The 12,735-nt window shown below is 41.4% G+C and overlaps 1 protein-coding gene across 1 annotated transcript in view; it reads right to left on the bottom strand.

Annotated features, from left to right (window-relative positions):
* LOC126285431 (cubilin-like) overlaps window positions 1-12,735 on the bottom strand; it is a 1,398,426-nt gene that overhangs the window by 332,893 nt on the left and 1,052,798 nt on the right. The window contains exon 46 of the mRNA XM_049984811.1: window positions 1,221-1,445. Coding sequence (XP_049840768.1) covers window positions 1,221-1,445 — 225 coding nt within the window. The remainder of the gene's footprint in view (window positions 1-1,220; window positions 1,446-12,735) is intronic.

Below are 12,735 nucleotides of genomic sequence, written 5' to 3'. Positions count from 1 at the left end.
CTATCACAATTAAAGCTTCATCTCTCTAAATTCTCAATTATTTTCTTTACTTCATCATACACATACATTGTACTGTTTTGGTGGTCCACTGATTTAATGTCTTTCTTGTCTATGATAATATATTTGGTAAACTGTTCACAGTAGTTTGGCCAGATTCCTATTTTCTTGTACATTATTTGGCCGACTCCCTCATTAGTTCTATTTGATATTATGTTGAGAAATGTATACAAAGCTAACCAGTAATCCTGTTCTTCCTGAACCACAATTCACTAATTTGTTATATGTAACTTCAACCAGACCATTTCAGTTTTCAGGTTTGTAATCTGCTATGTGAATATGGGGTCTAACATTTCATGTTTCAACACACCAAAGAATATCTTGTTTAGTTAAGGTGATCAATATTCTGAGCAGTCCCCTCTGAGATTCAAATGAAGGACTACTTAACTTACAGAATATTATAGCCAGGATGATGCTATCATCATTAACCTACAGAGTAGAGCTGCTGGTTTTCAGGAAATGTAATGTGTAGGTTCATTTTTGACATTGTTGCAGAACCAACATACTAAAGTAATGTTAATCAGCATTTCAAGGCCAGATTAGTCAATTATCCAGACTGCTGCCCTACAACAGTTGGAAACAGTGCTGTCCCTTGCGGGGAAATGCATATTAGTCTTGCCTTACTACACATACCTTTCCAATTGGCACAAATGGTGTGGCTATCTGCATCATTGAGGCATGCAGGGGCTACCCTGTGGCGGGTATGTTCATTGTTTATGTGTGGGTGGGAAGGGGCACGTTCACAACAGTTCCTTAAACTGCTAAAAAGTATTTGTGCTTACTCACGCTAAATTTAAAACTGGAAAAATCAACTGGCCTTTAGTGGTGGGGATGATAGGGGGTGAGGACCTGCTGCTTCCTCAGTTAAACTAAATATCTGTTACTGCTGATTCAATGTTTCTGCAAAATGACACCATTATTATATAGAAGTGCTATTAAGGGAAAGGCTTGTGTACAAACAAATACATTATATTCCAATAAAAATAATGAAAAATATTAGATATGTATCACATCTACTTACACATAAATGCATCAAACAAACTGTAGCGCCAAGGGTATGCAAACGTATGTGTGTGTCTGTGTGTGTTATACATTACACATTCATTTACTCAATGATACTTCATTGGACCATTAATATTAATAATAAATTTAAGGTAGCTTACCAGTATTATTGAAGGGTAATATTTCTGAGACTGTGACATTGTCATAGTTATCACAAGAACCATTGTCAGGCAAATCGATATCCATAAGTTGAAAATTCAGAATTTGATAGTAATCATATGGGGCACGAACATGCCATTTACATTTTATGTTCCTCTCATATTTCCCTGGATAGCCAGGTGACTTTATCACACCACTGTATGCTCTTATAGTTCCACCACATTTTCCTGCAACATAAAAAAATGTGATTTTGCAATGCATTGTTTCTCAATGAAGCAAAAGTATATGTCATTTAACATAACTCTCAGTTCCCTGAAAACACAGTGTACTCGACTGCCCGTATTCTGATTACATGATAAATGATCAATAACCTGAGATACACCACTCTTCCAAAATGTAGTAGGAATCTAATATTCCAGTCATGGGATGTCAATTATTTGGCTCCAACTACTTCTTTGAAGAGAGGTTCTGTGCCTCAGGAGGTATTTTTGCTGCCATTTATCACCTCTTTCACCACTGGCTATGATTTGTTAATGGAAAAATGTGAAATGGTCCTGTGATTTTGAATCCGCATTAAACTGTAGGCTCCCCTATAGCTGACAATTAAAATCAGTCCAAAAATTCTAAGAAGTGAAGGGTACATCAAATTCAGTATGGTCATGCTTAGTGAAGCACTATGGTGTAATGCCACCACTACTTGTTGCGCTTTTCTGTAAAGACCAACAGTTTAGCTATAGCAATGTAAGGTAGCCAGTGGGCACTAATGTGCCAGCATGCTGGTTTCAGCATTGGGGCAAACATGTATAAATAACCATTAATTTGAGCATAGGGATCATCAGTCTACAGAGATGAGAGAGCCATGCTGGCCAACCAAGTATCATGGGCCTGCAAGCACCTGCTACAAGTTCTAACCTCCACCTTAGCATCACCTGCTAGTGCCAAGTGCTCCTTCTCGGATTTGGTACTTCCCTGCCAGCATTCTTCCTCCTGGCCCACTCCGCCAGAAGCCAGATCCCTGCCTGGAGGACAGCAGAATGAGACCAGGGCAGTACAGCCACCACCCTCTCCTCCATACCAGTGTGACACCTAGGTGTCATGTGTCCTCTCTCAGAGTTGGGTGTTCTACCAACGGAGGTTGGCATCATCTGCAAGTAACGTAGGAGTCTTAAAAGGCACTGGGTTCATCAAAAAGCAGCACTGTCCAGTTAAATGGCCACATTACACATGCCACTGCGTAGATTCTGCAGTCAACATTCCTGAGAGCTAATGACACAGCATAGTAGCCACATGCTGGCTGCCACTACAGTTTGTCTACATCACATACTTTGAGGGGGCTGTGGCTGTCACATACACCCAGGCACTACTGGTATAGTTGAACAAATGCTAAAAAAATAATTTTTGATGCTATCTGTATAAGCTGCCAAAGGCCTGATCTCCTGACCTCACAATACTTCCCTGACCCAGCCCCACACAGAAGTGGTCCTACAGCCCTGGACCACTTCAGGTGGTGTCAAAAGTGCTGCAGTCAAATTCAGGAGATGCCAAAAGGTCCAGCATCCATGCACTGTGATACAACAGCTGTGGCTTGTAGTTATCACACAATGGGGTCAGTGAGCAAATTGTTGATTCTACACTCCTGGAAATTGAAATAAGAACACCGTGAATTCATTGTCCCAGGAAGGGGAAACTTTATTGACACATTCCTGGGGTCAGATACATCACATGATCACACTGACAGAACCACAGGCACATAGACACAGGCAACAGAGCATGCACAATGTCGGCACTAGTACAGTGTATATCCACCTTTCGCAGCAATGCAGGCTGCTATTCTCCCATTGAGACGATCGTAGAGATGCTGGATGTAGTCCTGTGGAACGGCTTGCCATGCCATTTCCACCTGGCGCCTTAGTTGGACCAGCGTTCGTGCTGGACGTGCAGACCGCGTGAGACGACGCTTCATCCAGTCCCAAACATGCTCAATGGGGGACAGATCCGGAGATCTTGCTGGCCAGGGTAGTTGACTTACACCTTCTAGAGCACGTTGAATGGCACGGGATACATGCGGACGTGCAATGTCCTGTTGGAACAGCAAGTTCCCTTGCCGGTCTAGGAATGGTAGAACGATGGGTTCGATGATGGTTTGGATGTACCGTGCACTATTCAGTGTCCCCTCGACGATCACCAGAGGTGTACGGCCAGTGTATGAGATCGCTCCCCACACCATGATGCCGGGTGTTGGCCCTGTGTGCCTCGGTCGTATGCAGTCCTGATTGTGGCGCTCACCTGCACGGCGCCAAACACGCATACGACCATCATTGGCACCAAGGCAAAAACGACTCTCATCGCTGAAGACGACACGTCTCCATTCGTCCCTCCATTCACGCCTGTCGCGACACCACTGGAGGCGGGCTGCACGATGTTGGGGCGTGAGCGGAAGATGGCCTAACGGTGTGCGGGACCGTAGCCCAGCTTCATGGAGACGGTTGCGAAAGGTCCTCGCCGATACCCCAGGAGCAACAGTGTCCCTAATTTGCTGGGAAGTGGCGGTGCGGTCCCCTACGGGACTGCGTAGGATCCTACGGTCGTGGCGTGCATCTATGCGTCGCTGCGGTCCGGTCCCAGGTCGACAGGCACGTGCACTTTCCGCCGACCACTGGCGACAACGTCGATGTACTGTGGAGACCTCACGCCCCACGTGTTGAGCAATTTGGCGGTACGTCCACCCGGCCTCCCGCATGCCCACTATATGCCCTCGCTCAAAGTCCGTCAACTGCACATACGGTTCACGTCCACACTGTCGCGACATGCTACCAGTGTTAAAGACTGCGATGGAGCTCCGTATGCCACCGCAATCTGGCTGACACTGACGGCTGCGGTGCACAAATGCTGCGCAGCTAGCGCCATTCGACGGCCAACACCGCGGTTCCTGGTGTGTCTGCTGTGCTGTGCGTGTGATCATTGCTTGTACAGCCCTCTCGCACTGTCCGGAGCAAGTATGGTGGGTCTGACACACCGGTGTCAATGTGTTCTTTTTTCCATTTCCAGGAGTGTATTTGTGTATGCAGAGGAGAGCCAGCAGACATGTCAGAGACTCGCAGGAACTGTAGGGGACACTATTTGTAAAGTGTTCTGTGTATATCCTGCTAGGGCATAGGGCAGAATCAGTACTAGCATAATGTTTTACATGCCACTGTTATGGCCATACTGCTAAGCAGTGTATGGAATTAAGGTGGCTAATATTGTAGCATAGAGTATAAGTTGTTATCTGGTAACTGTAAGTGCTTTTTGTATTACAATATATGGAGGGTAATGGTTCCACAATGACTGAGTTTGATATGCAGGGTTTTGTCCAGCAGGATATGATGCACTTTATACTTCATGGAATAGCACAGTTGAGAGTTGACAAGATGAATTACTTTCATGAATTACAGTTAAGGATGAGAATTTAGCATTAATTATCAGTCTGGTGCTTAAATAGATCCAACCACTACCAAATCCAGCCATTACCAACCTTTTCTGGTAAATCAGCTGAAGATAAAATGTCCTTTTTGGATGATGTGTGATCATCGGCAAAGATGGGATGTTGATCTGATGTTCATTTCCTGGAAGTAACAAAGTTATGGCTCAATGGGGAGGTGAAATCTATTGTCAGGTTTAGGGAGAGGTTAAGGAATGTACAGGCATTTGAACAGTTAAAGTAAGGCTTCCTACAGCGGCACAAAAAGAAAAATTGCGAGAGATTTTTTCCTGAGCAGTTGAGTAGTGTGAGGAAGAAATACAATGAGTCAGTGGAAGATTTTGCAGGTGGAATACATAAGATTAAGGTCCAAACAAATGAATCTGTGGATAATGATGAGGCAAATAAGATTATATTCCAAGAAGCTGAACATAGGGCATGTCACGTCTTCTTGAGGGGCTTGTCACCCAACAATACTAGATGAGTTTGGACAGGTATTCCAAAAGAGCTGTACATTGCTGTCAGGTTGGCTACAGAGTTTGAGGAAACATGTAGCAACAGTGGTGTGGGATGTGAGAGAAATGTTTTCCACTAATGTGAAGTGGATGATCAGGACATATTCAGACGGAGCAGGGTACCCCAGTAGTTAGCACACTGGACTCACATTCAGAAGAACAATGGTTAAAACCAGTGTACAGCTATCCTGATTTCCATGGTTTCCTTAAACTGCTTAAGGCAAATGCCAGGATGGTTTGTCTAAAAGGGCATGGCCGCTTACCTTCTGCATCCTTCCATAATCTGAGCTTGTGGTCCATCTCTAATGAATTAGATGTTGATGGAATGTTAAACACTAATTTCCTCACTCCTCCTTGATATTCATGGGAAATGTAGGGCAGCCTTAAGGGGATAAGACTGGCGCAGGTGGACACCATCAATGGAATTATAGGTATAGTGGTTAAAATAGACAGGAAGGTAGCAGACAAAGGTTAAACATGAAAGGGAGTCCCAAGTCCATCAAGTTTTGATGTTACAGATACGAATGCACATGCAGAATGTGGTACAGCAGGGACAGTGAGATGTAGGGAATGTAAGCTGTCATTGGTCACAAGGACATATGTGTCATTGTCAAGTCAGAATCTCTTGGGTCCAAAGTGGTTAGACTCACCATGCTGCAGACTGCATGGGGTGGTCGGCAATGACACGAAGTTGTAAGCGTTAGCATTATTTAATTTTCAGATTGTGGTGGTTCAGATTGAACAATTTGTGGAGGTGGTGCCTCATGTAAGAGAAGATCAGCACATGATCCCTGTATTGGAATTCCTATTACAAAATAATGCAAAAACTGGCATATGACGATGTACAATGGAACTTAGAAGGTTGATATTGCAGCTAGGGTAAACTGTCACTGCAAAAGTAATGTTGCAAGGTTCATGCAATTCAAGGAATGGATCAATTTATTTGTGTGCAAAAACTCTAAGGCTTGATTCTCATAGTATTGTGCCACATGACATGGGTAGGTTGCTTTGCGTGAGCGTAGAACCTATATTACCTGTTGATATGTTATGTGTAGCAGAACCACTAAAACAGAATGATGTATTGGATACTCATGTTGTTTTGTAAGGAGCATTGTACGTGTACAGGAGAGATGGCAGGAAAATGGTACCTGTGAATATAGATAATTTTGGCAGTGATGAGTTGAAACTAGCTATGTGTCCGTTAGTTGCAAATTTGCACTACCTGGTGGAGGATGATTGGAGCACATCAGATATGAAGAAAATCAGATGCAGGCCTTCACTTAAACTTCACTGTGTAAGAAGGTAGAGCATCTGGAAAAACCAGAAAGACCAGGAATGGAGATACTATTAATATAATTTTAGGGTTTATTTTATACTCAGGTGCCCTTAACTGGCAACACACATAGCACAACACCAAATTCCTACAGGAAACAAGGCGCCAGTATATCAGAAACTGTATTATATACCTTGGCATTTACAACCAGTTATGGATGATTTCATTAACCAATAGCTAGCTGATGGCATAATAGAGGAGAGAACTAGTTTGTAAGGGCAGCTGACATGGTCGTGCCAAAAAAATCAGCAGATGGTTCTAAGAAATTAGATTCTGCTGTGATTATAACATTTTAGTAGTATGACAATAGCCAAAGCATAACCAATACCTAATATCACGGAGATTATTGACTATTTGGGATACTGCTGGTAAACTGCAATATTTGACTGTCCGCCACTCCCACCATACTATTCCTCCCTCTCCATGCCCCAGCCTCCTCCTTACCCCCACCGAGTCGCCACTCCCATCATGCAATGGTGCTGCTGTTCGCAGTGTGGTCTCAGCTCTCTGAGACTGCAGATGTGTGTGCAAGTTGCGATTATGTGAGTGTGTGTTTGTGCTTGTGTGTATGTGTCTCTACTGCTGACAAAGGTCTTAATGGCTGAAAGCTTTAATTGTGTGAATCTTTTTATTGTGCCTATCGTGGCTCAGCATCTCCGCCATATGGTGAGTAGCAACTTTCCTTCTCTGGTATTGTTACATTCCATCCTGGATTTTCCATTGTTTGATTTTCACAAGAGAGTAGAGAATGCCCAGCTTAATATCCAGTGTTGCATATCTTAGATGCCATTTGCATGGGCAAAAATTCAAAGTAGTGACTGATCAAGTAGCTCTAAAGTGGTTACTGCAGTTGAAAACCCTTCTAGCAGTCTCATGAGATGAGCATTGAGGCTGAGTAAATTTGATTATGTGGCTGTGGGTAATAAGCATTGAAATATGGATGTGGAGTGCAGAAAGGTAGCAATAGTGCAGGCACTGGGACATGGCCTTACTGAATGACAAGCAACACAAACTGCTGACACAAGTACAAGCTGTACACGATGTAACTGCAATTTAGCATGTGGGGGAGGGGAGGGGGCTGTTACATAAGACAACTATGTTAGGACCATGTGTGGTGGTATCAGTTAAACTCAGGAAAGAAGTGTTAAGGGAAACACATAACCAATGTTGTCTGGGCGTCGAGGTCAGAGGGCAATGAACCAAGGAGTTATAGAGTGGTACTGGTGGTAGGGGGGAAAGAAGATGTAAACCAATATGTAAAGAATTTTGAGCAGTGTGCACAGCAAGTAGAAGTGAGCCATAAGAACTTATCATTACAAAAGTGGCTGGTAGCAACAAAACCATCTGAAATAATAGGGATGGGCCTCCTATGTCCAATTGTACTGGAATTCCATGAGAAAGCATTTGATTTTGATAATTACTAAGCACTTTTCATAGAACATGATGGTGATCATTATCCTGACTCATCAAGCAGCTAGGGTGGTGCAAAACATGGTCAACAACTGATTGCTTAAGTTTGTTGAAGGACGAGAATTGCTCATTATAAATTTATAACAAGGATAATAATCAATTGTTGATAATATAATGTAAACGGATAGATAAAAAATCTACTCACCAAGTGCCAGCAGGAGAACATACACACACAGAAGAGGGTCTAACTTTTACAAGCTTTTGGATCCAGTCCTTTTCCTTCCCCCCTTTACCTTCCCCTTCAACTCTTCTTCCAGAAGGAGGAGCCCCAATCTCTGAAAGCTTGTAAAAGTCAAACCCTTTAGTGTGTGTGTTTTCCTGCCACCGCTTGGTGAGTAGATTTTTTTGTCCATTCATTTATATTATAATATCAGTATAAATTTAGAAACACGTAAAACCTTAGATGAGAAATTAGTGAATAAATGTTATTATTCAGTAGAAGAATTCACAAAGGACAGCCTGAAAATTTGAGCAGGAAAGAGCATATATTTAGGACTGTTAATTTTTGAAAGTTTGTTTTTTAAAAAAAAATTATTACTTGCATATTAATTACTTATCCAGTACCGTACATTGTATTACGATATTACAAGAACTATATTATACATGTTTTAAAAAGTCTTCCATACATTAATTCAATAACTTGAAATTGTACATCACCAGATAAAAAACTTCTGTTCTAATCTATGAGATTGTTATCATGGACCACATGACAAACATCATGTCAGACCTGAAACAATTGTATCATTTTCTAAAGGTTTCTAAATTAATAACTAATCCACTGCAGCCACAAATCAATGGTAGAAGAGAGAGCATGCATCATACTGCTGATAAGGTGTTGAGTTACTATGTAAACTCTCATCACAGTGAGTTGGATAAGTACTTATCATTTGTCATGGTAACATACAACTTGAAAGTTCATACTGTTACCAGGCTATACCCAACTGAGTTGGTGAATGGAACATAAACACCCTTACTATTTGAAGTAATCAGACTAAAAATTGGTAAGGACAGGAACCAGTCCCCAATTTTGCCAAGATACTACAGGAAATATGGAAGCACATGCAGAAACAAAATAACAAAGCCCTGAAATAGCAAGACATAGCTGGCCGGTATGGCCGAGAAGTTCTAGGTGCTTCAGTTTGGAACTGCACGACTGCTATGGTTGCAGGTTCGAATCCTGCCTCAGGCATAGATGTGTGTGATGTCTTTAGGTTAGTTAGGTTTAAGTAGTTCTAAGTTCTAGGGGACTGATGACCTCAGATGTTACGTCACATAGTGCTCAGAGCCATTTGAACCATTTCTTAGCACAACATAGTGGAAAGGTGCATGGGAAAGTTAACAGGATGTAGGGCAGGATATTGCCAAGCCCTTACACCCTTCAAGGGTAAAATGAAAATGTTTGTGACAAGGTACTAACAGCCATACCAGGTGACAGTGACAACATCACAAGTAAATTTCAAGCTTCAGTTGTCAGCTAGGACAACAACAGTTCATGTTGGAGACCTACGACCATTTCAAGGTGTTTCTGATACACTGCCAGTTTGATCAATGAACAGGGTAAAGATAAAGGGCAAAAATTGTGATGAAGAGGGTGAGCATGAAATTGTTACGTGACTTGTGTGGGGAAATATTGTAGAGATTAAGGCCAAAGAAATGAGGAGTGATGATATCGATCTTTTTTGTTGTTTGAAGTGTAATTATGAAGATAGATAGCATTAACATGGGGAAAGTGTGATTTTGAGAAAGAGCAAGGTGTAATGAAGATGACATGTGGAATATATTATTGTATGTCATGGCTATTATAATTCAGTCTATGGTGTACTCTAACAGATGAATCATGAAATAAAATGGTAACATACATCTTATAATAATGTGAGAGAGGGCAGTTGAATGCTGAGAGAGTATTATTCAAAATGGTGTTAAGAAATACAGATGAAAGTGACATCAGGGAGATAAACAAAACCACAGAAGAAGTGGAGAAGATGGTAAAGGCAAATAAGGCAGTGACAGAGTGGCATACCACACAGTTGAGAAACGCAAGGAGGAGGAGATACTGAACAGTACATGTAAACTATGGAAACTGATAACTGAGGTGATGGAATTTTTGAAGTAAAAGGCTGACACCATGAATCTGAATCTTTTCTGCATATGACACCATAATGGCAGAGGTGAACTGCTATGAGCAGGGTAGGCTCACAAGGGAAAAGAGAGTGGAACTGAATGGTAACGGGTTGCTATTTAATGGTTCAGGTTGTGGCATGATGGGATCAACATTCCGCTTGTCAGCCACAGGAATCACCAGACTGAACATAACACATTCACATCTGTGCTGACCAGAGAAACTGGATGGGAGTGTTACAAACACAAAATTGACTTCTCTCAATAATACCTTGAAACTCAATATTATCCTTTCTATGAACCAGCTCAAAGCAGCCTATGAACAGATGCTACAGTATGTGCATCAGTATCAGGTGAAACAACAATGTATGTCTGCATCCTTGAGTATTGCATTATCTGGCACCCTACTAAGTTTGACTCTTATTTTGTATGGGCTTCACCTACCTGAGGTGGAGCTCCACCTGAGCAAATAATCTTGAGGCAATGCAGATCAAAGTAGACTGGATCACCAGTTGTGTACGAGTGACAGAAAATGGAAATGGAGAGAATGAATACCATTGTGTGCATGAAAAATGTAATACAAGTAGTGTTAAGAAATGTATCCTCAAGTGTTTGAGAGGACAAATAACATTAAGATTAAGCACCACAAGGAGAAGTGCCATGGTGGCATGACTAAGGGTAAGGGGACACTAGCAATTTTAAGTTATGTTGTAAAAATTTTCATGAGGGATTGTCTAAGAGATGAAGTCTACCAGTTATAAAGGAATACTTGGGATAGTTGTGGACTATATACAGGGTGTAACAAAAATATACGGCAAAAATTGCAGGACACTTTCCTCACATGTAGATGAAGAAATTATGTTATATGTATTATGCTGGTCCATCTCTATCTGTCCATTTGTCACTGAATTCATTATTGCCTGGCCTACTGGCCTACATGCTCTCTGGACCTACACCTAATTTTGGGGGCATTTGAAAACTCTTGTGTATGGAACCACGGCACAAGATGTTCAGAGTCTCAGTATCCATATTATGGAAGGCTGCAAAGCCATATGCAATATTCTAGGGATACATCAGTGCATCCAAAATCCATTATTGAGCAGGTTGACACATGTATCAATGCCCACAGCAAGTGCATTGAGCATTTCCTGTGAGAAAGTGCCGGACGTAGTATGGTGGTTCAATGTGTTTGTGTATGTTTCCCATGATTAATGAGTAGGAGAAAATGAGTTGTAACATGGAAACACAGCATTTCTAGTCTCATGTTCATGAAACATAATTTCTTCATTTACATGTCACGAAAGTGTCCTGCAATTTGTGCTGCACATTTTTCTTACACCTTGTATAAATGCTAAACGGATAGAATAAATTCACTGCCTCTGGACCTTGTAATTTATGCTACGTAGTATCTAAGAGGAAAGTTTTGTAAGGTAGTATACATTCTGTCCATGTATGCTGAGTTCTGTTCCAGACAGTTCTAGGTTAGAGACCCTGGAGCAAGTCTTCCAAAGAGGAGAGGTAATGTAATGCCACCACTACTTTTTGGGCATCACTGCAAAAACTAGCAGCCAGAGACAGTTCTCATGTCTATGTGAGTTGTGTTTTCATGAATGTGTGTATGGTGTTGTCTTCCTCAAAATATGTCTTTTGGCTGAAAGCTTTGTGTGTAGCAGACTTTTGTGGTGCCTTTCTGCAACTCAATATCCTCACTATACAGTGAGTAGCAATCTATCCTCTTCATAAAATTGCCATTATTCCATTCTGGCTTTTCCATTGTTTAATTTATATGGCCTATGGCCTGTGTTTTCATTTGAGAGGCAACATAAGATATTAATTAGATACTACATAAAACCATTTAGGATTGTCAACTTAGAGGAGATCAATGCAATGAAAGATAAGTACAAGAATTTCAATTTTGCCCAATCAGCTGACCTTACAGCAAAGGAATTTGTAGGGCAAATCACATTACCTGTGAGTGAACTTGTAAGTACCAGACAAGAAATTTGATCGCCAGTTTCAATTGGCCCTATGATGCAGAATTTTTTTGTGTAGACATTAACAGGACTCACCATTTGTTGCAGTACAGTTTTGTGTGAAATTTTGTTCTCAACAAGAACAATTACAGATGATAACATAACTAACATGGACAGCAAGCTGAAATGGCATATTTAAAAGCTCACTGACATGAAATGGAAGCCTGAACTTGGGTCAGCTGTTGCAAGTGACAAAATTATGTAGGCCTACATTTCAAACATTATTTTGTATTTTAGTATGGCATCTTCCCAAATAGGGAATGATGTTCACGACTGTAAACATTCATGTTATAATTTTTGCAAATATTATCACTCAAATAATTCAAAATGACTTATTTTTCAGTGGCATTACAGGACATTAAACAGGAAGCAGTGGAGGAAGATGAAGTACAATCACATCAAGCAGATACAGTTAGAAAAGAGTTAAGAGAACAAGTAGCAGCTATTACCAAACAATTAAAAAAGCATGGTGAAAGAGTGAGAGGGGTTGAGGAAACGGCAACCAAAAAGAATCCAGATTGGATGCAGTAGAACTGAAAGCGACTGTAGGAGGAAAGGGTCTTAGAAAGGAAGGTTTCATTACACAAC

The sequence above is a fragment of the Schistocerca gregaria genome, chromosome 8 (assembly GCF_023897955.1).
Source record: "Schistocerca gregaria isolate iqSchGreg1 chromosome 8, iqSchGreg1.2, whole genome shotgun sequence".
NCBI lineage: Eukaryota > Metazoa > Arthropoda > Insecta > Orthoptera > Acrididae > Schistocerca > Schistocerca gregaria.
Note: the sequence above shows the minus strand (reverse complement) of the source record. Positions and strands in the feature narration are given on the sequence as shown.